This window comes from Salminus brasiliensis, chromosome 22, assembly GCF_030463535.1.
Source record: "Salminus brasiliensis chromosome 22, fSalBra1.hap2, whole genome shotgun sequence".
In the NCBI taxonomy this organism is placed as follows: Eukaryota; Metazoa; Chordata; class Actinopteri; order Characiformes; family Bryconidae; genus Salminus; species Salminus brasiliensis.
Genome location: NC_132899.1, coordinates 27,459,309 through 27,483,996, shown reverse-complemented (window position 1 = coordinate 27,483,996; position 24,688 = coordinate 27,459,309). Strand labels below are relative to the sequence as shown.

Here is a 24,688-nt window from a genome sequence, read left to right as displayed (position 1 = left end):
ACTTTATCTTCCCTCAGATTGTGAGGAGATCCAGTTCGCTCGGTTTTTATTTGACGGGTGTACAGTGTATAGAATCGCGTTTATTTGACGTTTGATTAATTATTGAGAGATTCCGTCGCAGATGTGGAAATAGGTCGACCTGGAAAACCGATGAAAGTGGTATAGAAAGGTAAGTTTAAATTTAACCTGCTTTTTCTGAAAACGATTAAATTGCAAATTGACATTACCCACAGGGCATGGCCCACCGGTCTTACCTGTAATAGTGTATTATTCAGATGTTGTATTGATTATTTTCAGGAATACTTCATTGAATGAAAATAAGACTACATCACAGTTTGCAAATGTTCTTACCTTAAACACACCTATCAAATTAACATATTCGGTTGAACCAACAAATGTTGGTGTTTGAACAGGGAAATCAGTAAACAATTTGCCGGAGACAGGCCCCCAGGAGCACTGTTGAAGAACCTATGTGTATGAGTTTGTACAGCAGTGTAGAATTGTACAGCAGTGGACATATATTTCATTAAGTTAGAGAGCAGTAAGTATAATATAGCCTGCACACTATATGTGTAAAGAAACTTTGCATACTGCATATGTTTAAATCTCTTAAGGCCAGCCAGGAGATCTAACTTGTATAAACATGAGTTGTGTATAATGGTTATGTACTATCCATTGGCCAGCAGTGTGGCATAAGCACACATGATCTCTTACCATCAAGTCAACATTAGTACAATGGTGTGTAAGAATGCTGTTCCGCCAGTTTGAGTCATGAGAAAAACTTTCAGGAAGGAAATTAATATTTGTTAAAATGGTTAAAACTGTTCTTAAGGAATGTCTTTCTGGTATTATTTTTTTGGGATAAAGTCTTTGCAGGGCTAAAAGTGCCCGCTCTAAGCTTCCCCATTCTGGAGCTCTAAAGGTTTTGTGGTGCAATGTTTAATTCTGTTATCTCTTTATTTCAGACAAATCCATTTGGATGTAACATTGTTGACAGAAAGGCATGGCTTCTCTATCCACCCAGTTTGAGGATTTGAGGAAAAAAGCAGAATTATGCCTGTCCACATCCGGCTCAGTCCAGGAGGCTAAACCTTTTATAACTGCCATGGCAGAAATAGCAAGGCCACTGTCCAGCAGATACCAGCACATATCTATTGATTCCATCATATCAGATAACATCACTGGAAAAGAACGACAGGAAGTAAGGGAGTCTGTGGAAAAATCTAACCCAATTTCCATACCTCACACATAGTGAAACAGCCAAGATATATTTGTTACTTAATGTTTGCCTCTTTGGTTTTGGACTGGAACTAAAAGGCTAATGTAGGTAACACGTTTTGGATTATACCAATATGTTTAAAAGCTTTTATAAGCTATAATGGCTTATAAAAGCTTTTGCCCCACCAATTAGCAGTATATATTACTAATATATATGTAAGAAGTAATATAGCCAAAAATTTAGCAGCTTAAATTTTGAGGCAAGATGTTATGATTATGCATAAAGCATATTATTAGGGAGGTGTGTGTGGTAGGATTGATATTTTAAAATGTTGACTCTCAAAATGAGGACGGTATTTTAAATTACGTGTCTAACTTGGAATGTTTTCTGTTCTGTATAAATGTTGTTCACGGCCAAATACGATTATTCCCCCATGTGCATTTAAAAGAGCCACTGGGTGGTGGCGCTGTGGGAGCTTACTGATTGGTGATGTCACGATCGGAAGACAGGTGGGGAAACATGCATTAGTTCGTTTGAAAAGGATAATTAAGCAAAGCTGTTTATCAAATGTGCCGGAAAACAATCGAAAACACACAAGTCCATTCCTTCGGCTCTGCGCTCTCAGGTATGCTGCTTTATCTTCTAAACGTGTGTGCATTGGCGTTATTAGCAAACTGAGACAGGTCGTGTCGTGTTTGGACTTCAGTTGCCAGTAGTCAGCAATAACTTTTTAGATAATTTAGATAAGTTAGCCAGCGTGCTAAACACCACAGCACAGCCTGTGTTCCAACTAACAGACGCTCAAATCCCACACATTTAGAGGATAAAAGAAGTATGCTTGAAAGCGCAGAGTTAATGGAATGGTGTCCGGTGTTTTTTTTTTCTGTTTTCAGGCACATTTGATAACCAGGTTTGCTTGATTCTTTCTGTCAAACCAACTTACAACTACGGTGATTGTTTTTTCCCCACCTGTTTTCAGAGCATGACATCACCAATCTGTGAGCTCCCACAGCGCCCCCACCCTGTGGCTCTTTTAAATGCACATGTGCCTGACTTGAACCCCACTACAAATTCTTGGTGGATTTTGAATGCAGTTGCTGCATACAAACCCCAACAAAAAAAGTGGACTGGAAGCTAAGATTCCTCAGGAAACCTGCTAGAAGCTGCTATCTGGCTATGCATCACGTCTGCTGCAGGTCATAACAGAAAAAGGGTGCCTAACTAGGTTCCAAAATGCTTGTCATGAAGGGGTTAAATAATTCTGAAGCAGTAGCAAACATGACATTTTGTGTCTTTTCAAATAATGTTTTTATACAGAATAAATTGATGCATATCATGAATGAATAAATGAGTATTTTCTGATTTCATCTGGACTTTTTTTAAATATGTAATTTTTTTCATTTTTTTAAAGATTGTGGAGTCCCTGAGTCGTGTTGTGAAAGCTCTGAGCATACTGGAGAAATACGCCTGCAATTTAATTAACCCAAACAGACCCAAATACTGGCGTACTGTAAAATTCAACAATCCAGTCTTCAAAGCTGTAGTGGACACTATAAAGGTGATTGTTTTTGTTTTCAGTTAATTAAAGTAAAGCTGGTAAGTGAACATCACCTTCATTTAATTCTATGCTTCTCACATAAATCATTTAAAAACTGAGTAATTACTTATCTGTAGCAAGACTTACGATGAAGGTGCTAATGAGGTGCGTTTTGCTCAAAATAGATCTACTTTTCAATCTATTTTTTAGCCTCAGTTTTTTTTATTTTGTTCTTTTTCTGCTGGCTTTTAATGTCAGCTTTATGGTTCATCCTGTAGGGTGGCAGAAATGTGTTGATGCAGTATGGATACACACTTCAGCTGGAGGATGGCCTGAGCTTTCCTGATAATGTCGCAGCTCCTAATGTCCACACAGTTTCAGCGGTAGCCACAGAGGTCATGGCCCTGCGAGTGGAGTTGGACTTACTTAGCAAGGTGAAAAATTGCAACATTTCTGTGTTCATAAGGGATGCATGGAGAATACATTCAGGGTTTCCACAGAAACTCAAATAATCACAGTGTTTGGGACAGATGAATAATTTTTAATGTTAGATATATGGTATAAAAAACCAAAGCCAGTCTAAAGCTTATGGAACCTGACTTTTTTGTAGGTTACCTAGTAAGCATTCCACCTGTGAAATGGAAAAAAAATACTGTCTTTCGGTTTAAATCTTCCATCAGAGTAATTACAGTGTGCATATCCTCATTGCTGAAAGTGATTCCTATCAGCATGTAGAATTAGAGCTTTCTACGAGCTACCACCAAGGTATCTATAAATAAATGAGCCATGAGACTTTACGTTATTTCAGAATAAACAAGCACACAACCTTGTGTAGAGTGCAGTTTGAATGGGTGGTAACATTACTGTCCTTTTCACAGAGAGATAAAGACATGAAAAAGTGAAAAGAAGACAAATCATGGCAGCATCATGCTATTAACAGAGTAGATTAGGCTTACCAATCAAAAACAATGTGTGTACTCATCATCGGGTGCTGCAGAAAAAAATGGCTAATGTGTTTACACCTGAATTTATATTGTTATGACTGCATTTGGTTCTTACAGCTCTTTCTTTTATCTCTTTCTGTAATTTTTCAGTATGAAGTTATGTGTATATACTGCACTTCTTTGATATTTTTGTCTGTTTTGTATAGGGCATTCACTCACATCCTGAGTTTTTTGAGAAGACTATTCCATCACTTCAACAAAAAGAGCAAGAAAAGGTTTCAGTTTTCATTAGTATTTCCATCACTGTCAACATTCTGCCCTGTATTATCTTTATTATAGTAATTTCAATAAATATAATTTTTGTAACCTTCACAGAACCTACATCTTTTATGCAGCTGCAGTGTACTGTAATTGTTGATTTTTTATTATTTTTTTTTTAAATATTTTGACTATATTTTTGTATTTGTATTTGTATTTACTCATGTATTTATATGTTATTGTTGTTTTCCTTGGGGTGATTAGGTGATTGTGGCAGACGCTGTGGTCATCCATCCTGTCCCTAAACCCCGGACAGGTGTAGGGGCTGCAAAGCAAATTGTACCCCCTCCAGACCCCCTAAAACCCTCAACCCCTCCAAACACCTCAGTGTGTGACATCTGTGGGGGAATTCCATGTGTTCTCTGCCAGCCCTGTGGATCTGTGACTTTCTGTCAGAAATGTGACAGTATGGTCCATCTTCACCCAAACAAAAACAGTCACATGAGAGGTCAGATTGCACAGCAAGGTAAGAATATAACATGTATTTTTGTTGTTGTGACTAATCTAAAAACATGGATGCAATGTTGACAACAATAACAATTTTCTTTATCATTTACTATCAAATACAGTTAACCTATATAACCTACATAATCAAAGATAAAGGGTACATTGAAAAATAAAAATCAGGGACACTGCAGATAAGATTACATGACAATGGAATCAAAATTATTCAACCTCATTGCAAATTAGATTTATTAGCAAAATGTAAGCAAAACTTTTAGCTATTTGCAATAAACCAATCAAACGAAAACAATTTAAATAGCTGAACACAACTAATAGCTAGTGGTTCAACACACAATGCCACCTTTACTAGCAATCTCACTTTCAGAATTATTCAACCCCCTCATGACACGTGTTATTAGTACTTAGTAGAGCACCCTTTTGCTGCTAAAACATGCTGCACATTTGATGTGTAAACAGGCACTAGCTTCTGGCAGTGATCCTAAGGCAACTTAGAAATTTCATTTCTCATGGGCAGTGGCTTCCAGTTCAGCCATGTTCTTGGGTTTGCTTGCTGCAACAGCCTTTTTCAAATCCTATCAAATTTGTTTTCTGGGGTTCAAGTAAGGCAATTGTGACAGCCACACCAAAATCTTCCAGGACTTCTTCTGAAACTTCTTCTGATATAAACATACCTGAGAAATGGGGCAGTGGTGGCTCAGCGGTTAGAGCACCGGGATATCGATAACAGGGTTGTGGGTTCGATTCCCGGGCTCGGCAAGCTGCCACTGTTGGGCCCTTGAGCAAGGCCCTTTACCCTCTCTGCTCCCCGGGCGCTGGAGTTGGCTGCCCACCGCTCTGGGTGTGTGTCTGTACTCACTGCCCCTAACACATGTGTGTGAGTGTGTGTTCACTACCAGATGGGTTAAATGCGGAGGACACATTTCGCTGTACACTGTACAGTGACAAATACGTGCACCTTTCACCTTTTTCACCTTTCAAATTCCAGTTTTTCCAGTCCAGATTCCTCAGGAAGCTGGTGTCTGTGCATTCACACGGAAAGGCATCTAAGTGGGCACTTCATGAGTTTGTTTGTTGTTGTTTTTTCCAGAAACACATGTAGGGAATGTTTCTCCACTCACTGGGCTTCCATTAGGAAACGTCCCCTTATGTTATTATTAGTACTACTACTGGTTGTGTACTAAAATGTTTTTTTTTTTCATCCTGCACATGGAAGGGTATATGTACCATGTAACATGTGCATAACACGTGCCATGTAGTTATTCAGAAAAGCTTGCATAGTTTGTAAGTCAAGACCAGTTTTGGGTAGGTAGGTGCATAATTGTCAAAATCATAAAAATATCTACAATCAATAATAATAATCAATAACCTCAAGATGCAACCCACTGGTAACACTGGGCTTGGGCTATACAAGCCTGTCAAGTTTTGAAACAATATTTGGATATATGCTTAACTTGTGCCAGAATGATTTGAAGAGAGTATTATAGAGAAGGAAAGTAAGAGATAATAATCCAATGCAGACTTCATCTGTCAAACATATGAACTGTTATGGCATGGGTATATATGGCTACCAAAGGAACTAGGTTACTAGTGTTTTTTGGTTATGTGACTGCTTTAGAGGTATTTTCTTCTTAGATTTACTTAAATGCTGCAAAACTAATAGAATGATGCTTCACAATACTGATGGATAAAGGTCTAAGATATAAATAAATAATAATATAATAAATAATATCCTTTATTAGTCCCACAGTGGGGAAATTCTCAGACAGACTGCTATAGCAACCCAAAAGCTTCTTAAGGCAAAAAAGATTCAATACTTCTGCACCTGACTGTAGATTAGAGAACACACTGACTGCTTACCAGGTATTCATATTACTTATGTTATGTGGTCATTTGGTTACTTTTGGTAACCACCCGCAGAGGCAGTTTGAATGATCAAATAGCAGTGCCTCTCCATGCAGATTAATTTGTTACAATGCATTAAAAAAGATTGGTCAAAGGAACAGCCTTTAAAACAATTCACTGATGTTCCTCTCTTTCCACTTTTCTGGAATTACTAACATGTGATGTGTTCAGTGTTCCACAGTCAGTGGGAGGCTAATGCAAGTGCTCTGTCTTTTAGTGTAGAACCCTGTTTAAACACTGCCACACCTGCTGGACCTGAGGATTCCTTGCAGCAATCTGCGTTAACAAGTACCTAACAATAGTAAAACATTCAAGGCAATGCCTCTTTCCCTGGGCTTCCTAGTGGCAATTCCACTGGTGAAAGTAAAATTGACTGAATGCTTTGTCATTCTACTGTTTTCACCAGAGGAACTGCAACACATACATACTAATGCTGCACTTTCTTTCTGCCTAATGTGTTTATTGCTGTATAAAAGATTATTTTTAGTTGGATATACTGTGTTTCATATCAATCTAAATTATGCTTTCTTTCAACGCTAGTTTCAACAAGCCCTTGTCCACATAAGCTTTTTTCAAATCCCCAAAAAACTCAAATTTTGATCCCAAGATAATAGCATAGCTTGAACTTTAGTCTACTACTATGTTAGCATAGCAAACAAAGGTGATTACCCTTTCACAGATTGCTCCTTCAAACCATAAAAGGCTAGCCTTTGCCTTGTAATTACAATGGCAATTACAAAATGGAGACAAGGTGGCAATTGTAGGGCAGCTGGCTAGGGAGGGCAGGAGTCAGAAAACAGGCATGCAGGTTTTTCATAGGCAAGTCCAGACTATGTGAAAAACAGGCAAAGGTACAAAAACGGAGAATTTTTTGTGGTTGTGGTTTGCACACTACTCGACTAATCAGCTACACATGGTTACAAAATGCAAGATTGTTCACCAGGAGGAACCTGCAACCTAGTCTGTCTGCTCTCCAAAAACAAACTCTGTCGCAAAACATGCTAGAACTGATGTGATGCCATGCATGAAACATTTGTTTTTTGTTCAAAATCAGTGTCTAAGAAACAAGTGATACACGTTGTTTGTGCAGTGATTTGCAAGTGAAAACACAGAGAAGAAAAAGGAAAAAATATATAAAAGAGAAACCCTTTCTCTTCTCCATGTCTTCTCATTTGCTTGTAGCTTGCAGTTGCACCACATTTTACACTACCGGATTTAGAATTGCAGTGAGAAAAGTCTGTGTGAGAGATGTGTCGATGTGAGAGACTAAAAAAAAAAGTACTTCAAGATATTGCTGCTAAAGGTGGTTCTATAAGGTATTGATTCATGAAGTGTACTTCACATGTGGCTTTACCATTTTGGCTCTATTTTTGTTAAATCGGTAACAACATTGTAGAATCTGTTGTTTGTTTTTGTTCACCTGATGCATTTACCTAATTTAAAGACCTGCCGACCTGTACCAATGCATACATATGTTTAAAGAGGGTGATCTTTATTTACATGTGTACATGATTGTACATAAAATACATGAAGTACATGTATACATTTTTTTTGTTGTTGCATAAAATAGAAATGGACAATATGGAAATGGGTGCTGGGCACCTGTAGGGCTTTTTTAGAGGAGGCAGAGGTTTTTGAAAAGTTTTTTTTGTTTTTTTTTTGTTTTTTTTTTAGAAGCAAGGCTAATTGAAATGTGATTTGACCGCGCACAAACCTGGTAGCTTTACTACTTCCGAAAATCTTTTGGGTTGCTCCCAAATGCTGTATTGAATAGCTGTTGATCTTCTTTGCCAAAACTGACTAGTTTGAGAAAAATTCATTTAAATTAAACGTTTATTCACATATATTTGCAGTAAATATTTAACAGATCAGACACTGCTCTTAAATATACACAGTTGATTGTTTTAATTTTGTCACTAATATTTTTCTATCTTCCTCTCTCTCTCTTAGATTGGGTATGTATGAGTTGTACAGTAATGAACATGGGCAGCAGTGTGTTGTGTGAAGTGTGTGAGCGCCCCCGTCTTGCCAAACAAGCCGCTCCACCAAAGGCAACAAAGGTAGGTTTACTTATGCAAACTTTCAGTACTGCACTGTTAAAAGAGTATTAGTGAAACATGAGACATCTTCAGAAAAAAACTGCTCATGCAAAGCAGCTGTGGTATTTGTGGGCTCCTGCATATAAAAATATTAGACCACAAAATATGTCTTGATATGATATTATGGAGGGCACTATACGCTGTACATGCTTTTTATTTTTGAAGTGAATGGTATCACCATGGTGAGATTCAAAGAGCTCTCTGAGGCCTTCAGTAAGGACATCTGGAACAATGTGCTTTGGACAGATGAATCTTGATGTAGATGCTGTACTTTGATATTAACAGTGGCAATAGCTTCTTGTAGGTGCCATGACAACATTATCCTTACAAGAAAAATGTATTGGGTGTCAATAAGTATTTGGAGAATGATAACTTTTTTGTAATTTCACCTCTGTACACCACCTCACCTTCACTGCGGCTGTCTTTGGTGTTGGTGTTTGTTTATGGTTCTTCCTGCATTCAGTTGTGTCTTCAGTAAGAGAAACACATGCCTTTCTGTGGCATGCTTTTGGTCATTATCCATCTGTACTATGAAACACTATCCTTTCAGTTTTGCAGAATTTGACAGAATCTGCAGCTATTTACACTTCAGTATCAACTACTCCTGTTAGCAGTCACAGCATCAATAAACATTTATCTAGTTCCATTGCAGTCATGCATGTACATGCCATGACAGTTGATGCCGAATTTTGTTCTTGAGTGTTACTAGCGACTTACATCTTGAAAAAAAGATGTATGCATCTTTGTGCAAAGATGTTGTTCTAATGTGATCTTTCAGTTTTCATGAGCGCTTGCCAGTGCTCATTAATCCCTTTTAACAATGTACCAAATGTTGATTTGACAACTCCTGTAGTAACTGCCATCATAGATTGTTTAGTTATTTCAGTCTAATGATGGTAACCTCCATTGCATCAACACCACTTTGGACTGCACATTAGGAGCTAAAGCTACACTTGATCAAATCTTGATCGCTTCATTTCAAATCCATTGTGGTGGAGGCAGATATAAATTGTATACTAAAACATAGTATTTGTTGGTAGTAGTTTTGCAGATCTATTCAGTACTATTTTAACTGACTTTTCCATTCTTTGTCTACTCCTTTTATTATTCCCCCTGTTCTCAGTGGGAATGCCAAAGATGTACCTTCATTAATGTGAGAGGAATCCAGTGTGAGCTGTGTGAGACACCTCAGGAGAAGACAATTGCAAGAAATAACAAGACATTTATTAAGAGTTTTACTGCCCTCAGCCTCCAGCCAACTAGAGATGAAGATGGAACTGAAACTGACCTTCAGATTAAACCCACATCTGAATACATACAGAAACAGAGCCATATGATGGAAGAAGGATTAAAACTGCTCCATCAGCTTAAAGTATGTACACACTGTACTCGGGCCTCAAACCTTGTCAGAAACCACAGAGGCAAGTCTGTTTGGCGCTACCTAATTTAAGTCAGTGTAGCTTGACAAACATGTCTACATTATTTAAGCATGCAGTTTGCACAGTGCGTATTGGTGGGATATGGGTGCCCACTACCTGTAAGTAACCGATGTAACACTGTATAAATTGGTGTTGAATTGTTTTTTTTTTTTTTTTCACTCAATTGTATCATTTTAATCTTAATTTTCTGTCTCTTAAGGAGGGAGAGAAGAGAAAGGTGAACCCAGAAGAGGTGTATGCTGCTCTTCAGCTGTCCAGGGGCAGTGACTGTTTTGATTGGCTGCAGTCTGAGCTTCCACATCTGCTAGATGAAATCTGTGCCTTAGCAACCTCAACGCAGCTGGAGTATAAAATCAAGCATTCTGAAAGAGGGGATCAGATCCTGCTGTCCAGGATGGAGGCCAAGCAAGCATGGGTCAGCTCTGGAGGAAATACTCACAGGGCTGTTGCACACCTCCTGAGAAACAGAGCAGAAAAGGTGAGCAAAAGACAACCGATCTCAGAGCAGCAAAACCAATCAGTTACAGAGCTGTATAGTTAAACACAGCAGGGCCACTTTGGAAAAAAGTTAAGATAAATATAGTTAATGCTGCAGATACAATAACTGCTGTGTGTGTGTGTGTGTGTGTGTGTGTGTGTGTGTGTGTGTGTGTGTGTGTGTATGTGTGTGTGTAGCTGGGTGCGCTCAGGACACTGGGCTTTGTCGACAGGTTAGAATGTGAGAAGGCGCTATTTATGAGTGGAGGAGATCTACAGGGCGCTATTTCTCATTTACAGCGTCCTTTGCTTCAGCATTTCCATCAGAACACCTGGAAGGAACAGCCACTGTGTTTTAACTTCAGTAATCCAGATAAAGAAGTGAGTGACTGTGGCTATGCAATAAATGCACAGTAATCCCCCTGGGTGACTGCCTGTGTAATCTTTCTATCTTATTCTTTCCCTAGTTCAAGTCAGGCGTGTTTGTGTTATATGAATATGCATTTAGAGACTGCTTGAGCTCAAAAACACTTTTTTCACACTTGACTGAACGTACCAAATTGTCAGAGTAAGGGCTCCTGGATCCAGAACAAAATACTAATGTGTGAGGCCAGCATCCTGTGATCTAACTAATGGTGATGACTAACATCTATTCTGACTAATAAAACAGGACTTGCCCAGCGTGAAAGACTGATTTCAGCACACGTGATGAAACTAAACATTCTTTCTGTCTTCCCCTAGTGGCTGTGCCGCAGGCTGCTTGGGCTGTATAATCTACCCAGCTGGGGACGGAGCCAACTGGCTCTGACCTTACTACAGGAGCCTAATGCTGAATATTCAGTGGAGGATGTGATTCAGGCAGTGAGGGACCACCATGACAAAGACTTCATCAACCGCATCCTCAATAATGAGTGTCAAATATGTTTTGCAAACTTTCCTCAGAGAAAGGTAGGTGTGCTTGTATACAATCCTTACCAAAATATTATATATATCCAAATATCCAAAATATTTAAATGCCAGTGAATTATTTTGTTTTTGATAATTGCTTTTGATATGAACGACTTGTCTGATCTTGTGAAAATTCAGTCCAAACAATCCAGTGTTGCTTTTTATCAGATTTATTTTGAGAACAAACTCATTCTTAATGCTGAATGAAATGACAAAAGGCAGAGAAAATAGAAGAGCACCATTATACAGGTATCCATTATACTCAGGGAGCAGAGTGGCGTATTCGCTCACTAATGATAAGGCCTCAAAGTGGATTCTAGCAGTCAGTTTCTTCCATCAAACTCTTACAAACTTTAAATCTGTATTAATCCTTTATCTTCAAAAAACAAGACCTATAATTAAAAGCTATTCAGTCAGAGGTTTTCATCTGTCCTTAAAACCCAACTGTTTCGTACCATTTCTTTTTTGAAGAACAAAGCAGTCTGCCTTTAGCACATTTTTTGTAAACAACATGTAAACGTGTCCAACACCAAAAGAATATACTTAGAACCCCCCTTGTAGCAGTAGGAGTGATCTTGGTCACAGCCTTGTCTCGAGCACCCTTAAAGTTGAAAAGGGGTGTTGTCTGAAGTAACAATAATGGATGTGCTGAAGTCTTGTGTCAATGTACCCTTCACACAAACAGCAAATCTAGTACAATACATACAATACTTTTTTTTATCCAAAAAATAATTACCATCCATGTCTTCTACCTTGGGCAGAGCAAAGGTCTGGTGCAACTAAAACTACGGGTTGAGTCAACAGCAATGTGGCTGTTATTCATACAGTGTAGTTTGTGGCAAAAAAACATTTCATTGTCCCTTGATGTTAAGGCCATACTAACTGTATTTGTCCTACTGCACAGCCTTCCAACTCTGCTGACACCTCCCTTCAACAGCAGTTGAATAGGTGTGTGGGGAATGTACAGAATCTTATTTACTCTGATTATATGCACAAAGTACAGTATGACAGTGGACAGCTGGTGTTATGTGCAGAAATAATAAGCTTGTTCAATGGCCAACAGGACTCTCGATGCATAGCTCACCTGTTGCAGATTTCTGTTGCAATTCTGGAGCAGGACTGCTAATATCATGTTGTTTGTGGGTGCTGTGTGCAACACCAATGGTCTGTCTCTTACTGCATTCAGTCCTCGGACAGATCACAGGCCGGCCTTCAGTGCCTTAAATGCAGATAAGATATCTCTATCTTTAATCTTCATCTCCATCTCCATCCTCACCTCACTGCATGACTATGCTTCTGACTGTTTATCTGCATGGACTTTTATGTTAATCTCACTGATGTTTTCATCTTGTATGGCTTGGCATTTACCCATTATTCTTAATTCAGTTTTGTTTTATTGTTGTCTTTATTCCTGTTTTGCTTATTTTAATAATATTTATTATTATTTGGTGTCAACCTGAGGTCCCCTTTTGAGTCTTGGTTCCTCTCAAGGTTTCTTCCTCTCGACCTGAGGGAGTTTTTCCTTGCCACTGTTGCCACTAGCTTGCTCAAAAGAGGCTCAGACCCGGATCTCTGTAAAGCTGTTTTGTGATTTTTTTTAAAAAAAGCGCTATGAAATTAAAATTTAATTGAATTGAATTTAATCTTTGCTAGTCGGGTTTCCTTTTAGCAATGTGTACAGTAGTCATGTCAGAAGATGAAGATGGGATAGTTAGATTTGGAACTGCTTCCACATTGTGTGAGCCTGGGACATGATGCCCTTTAGAGATGACTTTTGACCTCGTTTCTGCATTTGCTTTGGGCTCAGTTTACAGCAGCAAATCCACAAAGGCAGTCAATAGCCAGGATGAACACCCAGTTTTGGGGTGGATTTCATGCATCAAACTACTGCCACCTGATTAGTAGAGTAGGTAATTACATTAATTAAAAGTTGTATGGCTGTTTCTAACAAATTGAGAATTGAGAGTCTACATACTACATACAGTTGTGGTCAGAACTTTTATTCCAAAATCATTAGATGAAGCACCATCATTCCAGAGAACACAGCTCCACAGCTTAATGCTGAGCAGCTTTATACCCCTTTAGCCCACACCTGACAAAATATTTTCGTAGAATAGGGGGGAAATGTATCGGCAGTACTTCTCTATCGACACTAGACAAGCTGGTGTGTGTGTGTGTGTGTGTGTGTGTGTGTATATATGTGTGTGTGTGTATATATATATATATATATATATATATATATATATATATATATATATATATACACACAACAGATGGAGATTCAAATCAAACCAAGTCGATGAGATTAAAGTACACTTTTTAGACTTCAATTTAAGTACATTTCTGCTTTCATCTTGTTGAAATTACAACACTTTTTTACACAGTCCCCCTTATTTTAGGTCACCATAGTTTTTGGGGCATAGCAATGATGGGTACACTAAAGCAGTCAGGTTTATTACTTTGTTGCATATCTCTTGCATGCAATTACTGCTTAAAGTCTTAAAAGGTATGGTGATTTAGAGATGACCTCAAGTAATCTTCATTGGTAATGCTTTGCCAATCTTCTAAGCCAGCCATGAGGATTTTTCTGAAGATTCTTCTGCCATCAGCAGTGGAGTTGTTCCTTAGTCTGTCAGTGCCTTTGTGATTAATGAGCTCACCAATGTGTTTTTTCTTTTTACACTGCTGCAAGAAGTAACTGCAAAATAACAGCTATTTTTTAAAAGACAGTACACATTACTTGTACCATTTCCAACTGGTATATTCCAATATGGTAAGCAGTTTATAAAAGCAGTAATCATATTTTATTAAGAAAATGTTTGCTATACGCAGTGTTTCTGATGTATAGGTATATAGTACTGAAATGTGTAGTATCCCATAATGTTGTGTTAGGTTAGGGTTTGAAATTGCCCTGGGGTGTTCCCTCCACTAGCCTAACACAAATAGATGCAGAGTACTTCATATCTTATCATTTATTAATTAATAATACTTATAGTGCAGAAATGCATGATAACATACACCCAATAATTAAAAAAAAGGGTTATTCAAGGGTTCTTCTTTATTAAAGGCAGTAGTTCTATGCCTTTGACAAACCCATGACAACTAAAAGAACTGTGAGTAAAAATAATTTGTTGCCTATCAAAACGTTTCTTCAAATTCAAAGAAAGATGGAACTGTTTAGAATCATTTAAAGGGTTCTTTATAGCACCGAAAAAGGTTTTACTATTGTTGCGACTGAAAGAACACTTTTGGCTAACAGCAGGGGTGTCCAATCTTAACCGCAAAAGGCTGGTGTGGCTTTTCATTCCAGCCTTGCAGAAACACTTGTACAAGTGGAATCAGATGTGCTGCTGCTTGTTTAAAATAGTAACAGGTAGCCAAAATGTAAGATTGGACATCCCTGGCTTAGTGTGTTTCATAATTATCCTACACATTTCTCTCTCTCACATGCAGATGCAGACTCTGACCTTCTGCCAGTGTTTCATGTGCACTGAGTGTTTTAAACAGCACTTTACAGTGGCTCTAAGGGATAAACACATCAGAGATATGGTATGTCCGGTGTGTGAGGAGCCTGACATTAATGACCCTGAAGCCCTGCAGATTTACTTTTCCACTCTGGATGTGCAGGTGAGATATAAACTCTTCATTGTATGTATTTGTCTTTGTCCATTTAAAGCATATACAAATAGCACAAATTCTCCTGTCTGTCTGTCTGTCTGTCTGTGTGTCTGTCAATTCCTGAAACAGTAGACACCTATAGCCTGTTTTTTTGTCTTACCAGCACATGGTAATGGATTGTGTACTAAATATGTATGTCAAAAATTCATTCTTTACAAAACTTAGATATTAGCTCACAAACAACAACTGAAGCTGGTTGCCATAAAGGCCTGGCAAAGAATCTCAAAAATGGAAACATTTTGCGCATTTGGTGATGTCAAGAGGTTCAAACTTTTAGGCAGTGCATTTTAAATTAGATTAAGGTGGAGTACAGGGTCAAAACGATTGAACAATCTGTCCAGATGCTTAGAAACCTGACGGTATATCCTGAAGCTTATACCTGGACACTAGCTACTGAACTTTCTTTTCTGTGGATATTGTTGGTTATAAGGCCAACAACCGTTCTAGTTAAAGTTTATTTAATAATAATGAAGCTAAAAATGTAGAGCTTTCAGTGACTAGAAGATTTCTAAGATAGGAAGCTTTATATAAAAAAAGCTCACCACGCTCCTATAGCTTTTATAATTCTAGGTGCTAATAAAAGGTCAGTACTCTGTATTCTAAATAGGCATGATGTTTCATAAGAGGAGATGTGGTCACTTGGGTACCAATGATCAAGACAATTTAGAGCTTTTACATGACTGGTAGGGTCTGTAGCTTGTGCAAGCTTGTTTAGGCTCTTAGTTAATAATTCAACTTTCCAATTTCCAGTTTTCAGTACCATCATATGTAACATGAATAGTAGAGGTTCTAGATTGGAACCTTGTGGAACAGGTATTTTGCTTTTGTATGTACAGATACTTCAACGATTTTTTGAAAATCTCCATATGAAATGTCACTATATTAAAGGTGATGTTGCAAATGGGCTATGGGGATTTTTATTTAATTTTGAAAGCGATGTATAATGCATGTTTTGTGCTGTTTTTTATAGTTAAGGGTGAGTTTAGAACCTGAAGTGTATGATCTGTTTGGTAAAAAGCTGATGGAACACACTCTGAAGAAGGATCCAAAGTTTTTGTGGTGTTACCATGTAAGTGACCTTCGTCCTTGCTCATATTGCACCCATACAAACTACTATCAGCTTTGGTACATATGTATTTTTACATATCATAAGCATTTTTCTCTTCTTACACAGTGCACTAATGGCTTTATTAATGAAAAAGATGAGTTCAAAGTCACTTGTCAAAACTGTCACCAAAGCTTTTGTTCCAAGTGCAAAAAGGCTGTGAGTAAATACATTATTATCTTATAGTTTATTTAAAGCATTTTACTTCATGCTTTTTTGTATTTTGTCATAACATTACAGCATACAGGTCTGTTTTATGTGAATAACAGCATGCTTTTTTTATGTTTTATTTAGACTGCAATCTTCAAACTGCTGCAAAGTTATTAGGAATTTAGCATGAAATATAAAAAAATATTCACTTTTGTTTTCTCAGAAAACAATTAAAAAACTTGCTTTTCTTAAATAGAATTATTTACTTATTGTGGTGACGCCATGCATTAAAGGAATTAAACCTGAGCACAATTGACTAAAGAGCCATCTAGAATTGAAGGTCTTCCATTGTTGAGTCAGTGGGAAGTAAAGGATCTAAAATAAAGGTAGTTCACATTGTAGAACATTTCAGTGTCTAGGTTAGATGTTTATATATTTTCAGTTTAGTCTGCACAAGTAAAAAGGTGGACTATACTAGATGGCCCTTCTTAGGGCTTAGAAGGAAAAGCAGTGTGTTGATGGTTGTGAAATCAGACAGGAAAATATTATAAGTATTATAAGTACATGAATTCAATTTAGTAGCTCTTTACAACATTGTCACAAGCAACCTTACAGAAATCTGGTTATAATCCTGTAATGAGCAAGCAGATTATAGCAGTGGCAAGGAGAAACCTCTCAAGGCATGATTAGGAAACTTTGGGATGAACCAAGACACAGTAGAGATACCCTCTATAATATATAATAAGCCCTATTCAAGCTTAAACTAGACCACCTAGATGTTTGTATCCTGGGATGTAGGAGTTATCACTAAGGACACTCAAAGATTTTAATGGACACCCCTCCCCCCAAGCTATAACAAATCAAACAGGGCTGTGGACATAGACAAGGTGTTAGACATGGGAACATGGCAGGAATAAGGTTAAAGGTTGCTAGAACTTCATTTAAAAACTGGACACAACACATATTTCAGATACTTTTAAGACTAAAACTATTTACAATTTAACTGTTTTCGGGTGCTTTTCTTTTTCTTATTTGTTCCCAGTGGGAGGATCAACATGAAGGTCTTTCATGTAATGAATTTCAGACGTGGAAGCGAGAGAATGATCCGGAATATCAGAGACAGGGTCTGGCTGGATTTCTGCGGGAAAATGGCATTAGTCAGTATTATACATTGAATATGATGTTTTTTTTTAAAAGGAACTGGTTTCCACACATTCTTTTCTGCGGTCTGCAGACCATACTGTATTAATTCTCTTAGTCTTAGTTTTTTTTTCATTGTGCCTTTTACTTAACAAACTGTGACATCATGCATTGTCTTTTTAAATTTTTATAGTTTTCATCCTTTAAAAGAACAAGTGGGCACTTTGAACCAGACGTACATCCAAGGTTTTTGATCACTGACCACTGTAGAATCAAGACATTTAACACATAAAATATCAAACATCCTACTGAACCTGTAAATGTGCATTGTTGCACACAATTTGTAATAAAGAAATTAATAATGCAACAAATACAACAAAATATGTAACAGCTTTTGTAAAGATATGTAAAGGTTTTTCCAACATCCACATTTAAGTGCATCTCATACTGCTGTGAAAACTGGATTCTACTTTAAGTGAAATTGTAGTTTCTCCAGAGCAATAAAAATATGTCTGCATTAGACAGAAGTTAAACCTATAAACCTATAATGAATTTGAAACCTATTAAGCCTTTAATCTTTCTTTTAATCTTTTATGTTCTCCTTATTCAGAATGCCCTAGCTGTAAGTTTCAGTATGCTCTGGCTAAAGGTGGCTGTATGCACTTCACTTGCAGCCAGTGCAGATATGAGTTTTGCTGTGGCTGCAACAACCCTTACCACAAGGTAGGAATTTGTGCTGAAATATTATTCAAAATAATGTTAAATGCATTGCATGTTCTTTTCTAGTGTATTTTAATTTGTTTTCATTCCCTTGCACATGATAATATAAACAAGAAAAACAAAATGCTGAAATGTGTGCTTTACAAAAAAATCTTTTACTGACCTTTTCTGAGACAGACATACAAACACAAAAAGGTCAGGTTTATTTATGTAGCGTTTTCAAAAACTTTTACTGTCACAAAGTAGAGCTATGTGTGTGAGACCCTTTCATATCTGGTCGACATTAAATAACAATACAGTCAAACAAAACGAACAAATATCTACCTAATGAACATTAGTAAAGACACAGTAAAGACATCCTCAGAATTACAAACTGAAAACCAGTATTTAATGTTGGACATCAACATATTACTTGGTGACCATTAGACTGTAAAATTGTTTAAGAAAAAGCTCCTCTCGTTGCAGTACTTTTCTGGGTATAAGAGGCCAGCATCTTCTAAGTAGGCATGACGATTTATAACAGAATCATAACAGACCAATATGATGATCAGGATTTTGACTGGCAGCCAATGTAATGTTGATAAGACAAGAACAATGAACAAAATGTTTAGTTCTTGTAAGGACTGCTGCATTCTGGATTAACTGGATTTCTTCAGGCTTTTAGCAGATCAACTATGTGAGGTTGTGGATCCTGGTTCAGCAGCGGTCTGATTCTTGGTTAGTTTAGATATTGTGTTAAATAATAGTTTAGAATTATTCTTGCTGTAGTCAAATAGAGCAGAACAGTAAGGGCTCCTGTGTTCTATAAGGCTGTCCTCAAGCAAACTGGAATATTTCTAGTTTAGTCAGCCACCATTTTCATTCTAGCTTTCTGATTGTTTTTAAGCATAAATATGATCATGAGGTGAGTTATTATTCTCTTGTTCTCTATTACTCTCTTGTTTCTTAGAGGCACCATATTATTAAAAGTAGTTGACAATAAGGTTATTACAAAAGATTCATCACTGTGCTTTAATTTCCAATTTAGAGAGGATGTACATATGCTCAGTGTGCAATAAGTGGTCTTCATGCTCACCATCCACGAGACTGCCTTTTTTACCTAAGGGATTGGGAGCCAGCTAGACTGCAAGCCTTACTGCAGGTAACAATGAAAGTACAAAACACTACAATCTTTAACACAGCCCAGAATACAGGTTCTACTGTATGTACAAATGTACATTAAACTACAGGCTATGCAACAGCTTTACTACAGGTACACTAAATTAGTAAAATATAACCTGATTTCTAAGAAGGTATAATGATTACACATTACTTTAACATTTTAAAATATTACTTATTTATTTAAATGCTTTTTGTACACAGCTAAGAGTCAGCTAAGAGTTTTTGGGGCAGTTTTGCATGCACTGCTGATCTGAGGTATATCCACATGTTTTCTATGATGTTTATATCAGCAGACTGTTAGAGTCATAATAAACCCTTTGAGACAGTCCATTGTGGATTTGCTGCAACACAAACCCGAAGGATGATCGATCCACCTTGCTGCACAGTACAATCCACCTCCACTTCAGAGTCTGCTAAATCTTCCTGAAACAGTTCTATTAGTTTTCCAGACAAACCTGACCTTCACTGTATCTTAATTACATTACAGACTATATAAACTTAGATTGTTAGGACAAGGTTTGCTTCGAAATTTGCATCATCTGCCCTTTTCTAATGATGATTGTGAAAGAGCCATAGCTCTCTCAAGTTAAATAAGGTCTGATACCTACATAAAAGACATTTTCACTTCACCATGTACACACTGAATATGACTTCCCTTCTACCAACAAAGATACATAAAAACTACCAGTAACGTAAACTACATGGAAAGACCACTACTTGTACAAAACAGAAATGCACATACAGGCACAAAAATTACAGACACAAAAAGACAGCTACAGAAAACAGGAGCAGTAGAAGTAGATCTTGCTATAACAGATATTTTCTTTCTTTATAGAGATATAGAGTGGAGTTTAATACACAACACCCTGATGGGACAGCAAGTGGTAAGGTTACAGCGCTTCTCTCCTTAACTCTGCTCATGATTTAACTCTGTAGTTAACTTATCAAGGCCAATTCTTGTAGTTAACAAATGTGTTGTGTATTCATCTTTCAGGTTTGTGTGGCGTAATGGAGCAGAAAGATGGTGGGCAGGTGTTTGATGCTCCATGTGGAATTCAAGCCAAGCAAGGCCATGCAGGGCTTTGCAAGTAAGTTATCTGTCTATATTAATTCATCCACTTATTTATTGATTATTAATTAGTTCACTTACTGAGGAATTTATTCATTGTAATTCACACACATTAGTTATCTACTGATTAAATTGTTTGCTCATTCACAGATTTATAAGCTACATCAATTCTATTTATTAAAGATGAATTGTTGATGAAAATGCTTAATAACATATTTTATCCCTTGCAGTAAACAATACAGAGAGTACTCGGTAGTACCTGTGTTTATTTGTTCTTGTTTCCAGGAAACACTACCAAGAGTACCTGGTCAGTCTCATTAATGTTCACTCTCTGGATCCTGCTTTACTGATGGATGAAAATGAATTAATCACTGCATGTAACAGACACCAAATACACTCCAACAGAGAGAAAGATGAGGATACAGAGGCGTATCACTCTAGACTTCAACAGGTCATTTATACTACTCATTAAAGGAAAAAAACAAATGCACTCATAATAGTGTTTTAGGACAGTAAGATAATTAGAACCACAATGTTATTAATGTGCTTTTTTGAACATGTAAAGTAAACCTTAAAATTATTATGGGCTTTAACATTAAGATTTTTTGGGCCCAGGTTGATCTCTGCCAGTACTTAACATTAAGGAATAACATGAGACTGGAATGTTTTGTACATACCAGTTTTGTATTTTATGTAAACTGCTGTAGATTTTAGCATTTTTGCAAGTTAAGTCAGAATTTACGTTTAAAACATTTAACATTTATCATTGTTATTTGTATATGTTATGGAAATCGTTGTGTTACAGTATGTAATCATTTAATTAACATTCAATTGGTAGCCCCACTCAGATGTTGTGGAAGATGAACATCAATAATGGCATGACTTGTACATTGGCATGATACACAAGTATTCAATTATTCAGTTTTTTTATTCAATTCTAAACTTTTCAGTTACAACATGTATTAATATAGAGCTGGACATGTTGCAGCAATGGCAGTTGACTTACTTGTCATTTACTTTGTGTCCTACTAAAGTTGTCTATGATTATTTCATCAATTGTAATGGACACATTGTTTTCTCCAACTACCATAACTGCTTTAATGAAAATTAACCTAGCATACATCCATTTATATAAAACAATATTTTTTATTTTAGTAAGTGGCTACTATTAAATGCAAGTACAGCTCAATTGAAACATTATTATGTTAATCCAGCAGTAAACATGGGCAAGATGACAGGTAAAATTTCACATGATTACTGACTCAACTTATACCATTTTTAATTATATATATATATTTTTTTTATTACTTTTTTTGCAGAAATTGATGGAGATTCCCCTGGGTGAAAAAGTTCCTCGAACAACGTAAAAGAAAGAGATTTGTTCAAATGAAGTTTATGAAGAAATCATGAGAATTTCAGCTTTGTCTGAGAACAAAACACAAATATTCAACAGAAAAAGGGGAGAAATAATAGATGAATAACCTAAATCAAAAAGTTACTATTTTTTTATAATTGAAAAAAAGCAGTAAACTAGATAAGTGAAATCAAAAATTATATTCTACATATTATATATTCTTACATACTCTATGTACTTTATAATAACAAATAAACACATTTCCTTATACATTAAGCATAAATCTACATAAATCTAACAGTACAAATATTGCAAATATTACATCACTTACACATACTTACCTGGCAGGGGAGATACCATGATCAAGAAGGTGGTTCACCCAGGGTGAGACTCAGCCATTGCACTCCGGTTGTGCTGACCCCTGCGAATTCCCCAAATGTGGGAATCTCGACTGCATAATTTCTGGTAGTGGGGGACTGCGTTCGCGCTCTCCCCTGATTTTTTAGGGGCAGTGGTGGCTCAGCGGTTAGAGCGCCGAGATATCGATAACAGGGTTGTGGGTTCAATTCCCGGGCTCGGCAAGCTGCCACTGTTGGGCCCTTGAGCAAGGCCCTTTACCCTCTCTGCTCCCCGGGCCTTGGAGTTGGCTGCCCACCGCTCTGGGTGTGGGTGTGTGTGTGTACTCACTGCCCCTAACACATGTGTGTGTGTGTGTGAGTGTGTGTTCACTACCAGATGGGTTAAATGCGGAGGACACATTTCGCTGTACAGTCCACACTGTACAGTGACAAATACGTGCACCTTTACCTTTACTATTTTTAGTCTTTATTTCTAGACAGAAGACACTGTCACTGACCCACATACAAAAAAAGAAATAGCATATTACAGTTGCATGAATGTTGGTTTGTGACAAAACTGAATTATGCATTACAGATCATTTTCATTAAATATGTCATTTGTTTTAACATAAAAATAGTTTCATGTATTTTGTGTAAAGTTATTAAAGCTTTCAGTTTCTATTTGAGGATCGCTGGGTATTTTGTGAATTTTCATAATCCAGTCTATTATGCTGTTATGTAACAGTATTTTTTTTAAAGAAACAACTTTCTGAAGAAACTAATGCATATTCACAGCCCATTACACTTGGATCTTAGGTTTAGAGTTTTTAAAGCTTTTAGCTTCTATCCAAGGATTGCTGGTTCAAATCCCTGCTGCTTGTCATCAGCAGCCGGAGTCCAATTACATTTTTGGTGGGTATTTCTTTTTTGTTGAACAATGTATGCAGCGCAGTCCATCAGTTATGGACATCAGTTAAGGTGTGAAAGGGTCTTTGTTTTCAAAATGTGTTTTTTATGTCTGGTAAAATTCAGAAAAACTCTTTCCTAAAATGTCTTGGCTTTCAAGTTTTACTAGAAACATCTAATTATTTAAAGCCAACAAGAGCTAGCCTAATCAGTTAACACTAACCAAGCACACTGAACGAATATCTTCACCAAAAGAAATACTCTCAATTATAATCTGACCTCTTTTAACAATAGTAAATTCATCCCTTAGCTTAGGGCATGTACCCAAAACCCTTAAATTAGCAGTCATAAAACGTTTAATCAAGAAACCAAATCTTGATCCTAGTGTATTGTCTAATTACATCCCCATCTTCAACTTAACATTTATATCCAAGAGATTAGAAAAAGCTGTAGACCAACAACTCTGCTTATACCTGAGTAAGAATGACATTCCAATCTGTATTCAGACCACATCATAACACAGAGACAGCCCTACTGAATATTACAAACAATTTCCTTCTTGCCTCTGATCAAGGCTACATATCTTTATTAGCCCTACACGACCTCAGTGCAGCCTTTGATACAATAGATCACACTACTAGATTTATCAGTTCGTAAAGGTAAAAGAGTTATCTTCAAATTACATAAACGTAAGATATGAAGTTCTGCAAGGCTCTATTTTAGGACCGCTATAATTTACATTATACATGTTACCACTGGGCTCAGTTATAAGCGGACATGACGTTTTTTTCATTGTTATGCAGATGACACACAGCTCTATATATCAGCCAAACCTGATGATAAATTTAGATTAAAGAAAATGGAGGACTGTGTAAAGAATATAAAACTATAGATGTCACATAACTCCCTTTTCGTAACAGCAACAAAAGCAGAGGTTCTCCTTTTAGGTCCAAAAGACACTAGAAATAAACTCAGACGTAATGTTAGACTTGACTAAAAATCTTGGCGTCATATTCGATTCAAATTCGATTCAGATTTATCATTTGCGCAACATATAGCTAATATTAGTAGGACAGCCTTTCTACAGTTTAGGAGCATTGCCAAACTAAGAACCTTACCTCTACTGGATGCAGAAAAGCTAGCACATGCTTTTATTACCTCAAGACTAGATTACTGTAATGTACTTTTTTCAGGTTGTTCCAGCAGGAACCTCAAAAAACTTTAACTAGTTTAAAATGCTGCAGCCAGGGTCCTTACTAAAACTAGAAAAAATGACCATATCAGTCCAGTTCTATCAGCACTGCATTGGCTCCCAGTTAAATTCTGTATTAACTACATAATTCTTCTATTAACATACAAAGCCCTACATGGCCTCGCTCCTTAGTACCTGTAAGATCTTATTACATATTATGAACTGTCAAGAAAACTAAGATCAGAAGGTTGCTGGCTTTTTAGTAATTCCCAAAATTCAGAAAACCTCAGCAGGGAGAAGATCATTTTCTTATAAAGCCCCCCAACTCTGGAATAACCTTCCAGAAGATGTTCGGGACACAGTCTCAATCTTTAAATCTAAGCTGAAAACTCATCTGTTTAGTTTAGCTTTTGGTAATTAATGTTTCCCCTTAGATAAAGGTTGTAGGTCCAGGGGTTCACGGACACAGGGAATTGTAGTAATTGTCTATATTGAGGAGAATTGGTGGAGCTCTGTTTCTACTACAT

At 37.0% G+C, this 24,688-nt stretch overlaps 1 protein-coding gene and 1 non-coding gene across 3 annotated transcripts; both read left to right on the top strand.

Moving 5' to 3' along the window:
- Positions 1-32: 32 nt before the first annotated feature.
- LOC140543664 (E3 ubiquitin-protein ligase RNF31-like) lies at positions 33-22,744 on the top strand. Of its 2 annotated transcripts, XM_072666779.1 has the most exons (22): positions 33-169; positions 966-1,201; positions 2,631-2,777; positions 3,035-3,190; positions 3,907-3,975; positions 4,223-4,484; positions 8,336-8,445; positions 9,608-9,856; positions 10,123-10,401; positions 10,599-10,781; positions 11,142-11,348; positions 14,802-14,975; positions 15,997-16,095; positions 16,201-16,290; positions 17,324-17,438; positions 18,032-18,144; positions 19,028-19,045; positions 19,169-19,282; positions 20,138-20,186; positions 20,297-20,390; positions 20,657-20,822; positions 21,691-22,744. In XM_072666779.1, exons 2-22 carry the CDS (start codon positions 1,004-1,006, stop codon positions 21,736-21,738), a joined length of 2,940 nt encoding a protein of 979 aa, XP_072522880.1. In that variant the 5' UTR covers positions 33-169; positions 966-1,003; the 3' UTR covers positions 21,739-22,744. The 2 variants fall into 2 exon arrangements, with proteins under 2 accessions (XP_072522880.1, XP_072522881.1); XM_072666780.1 differs by lacking the exon at positions 19,028-19,045.
- Positions 22,059-22,222, top strand: LOC140544565 (U1 spliceosomal RNA). Its single transcript, XR_011978261.1, has one exon. It is a non-coding gene; the product is annotated as a U1 spliceosomal RNA (small nuclear RNA).
- Positions 22,745-24,688: the final 1,944 nt, after the last annotated feature.

What these genes read in the sequence shown, in the direction of transcription:
- LOC140543664 (XM_072666779.1), top strand. Translation starts at nt 1,004, where the DNA reads ATGGCTTCTCTATCCACCCAGTTTGAGGATTTGAGGAAAAAAGCAGAA. An exon ending in AACTGCTCCATCAGCTTAAA is followed by an intron (nt 9,857 to 10,122) that starts GTATGTACACAC and finishes CTGTCTCTTAAG; the next exon opens with GAGGGAGAGAAGAGAAAGGT. An exon ending in GTTCCAAGTGCAAAAAGGCT is followed by an intron (nt 16,291 to 17,323) that starts GTGAGTAAATAC and finishes ATTTGTTCCCAG; the next exon opens with TGGGAGGATCAACATGAAGG.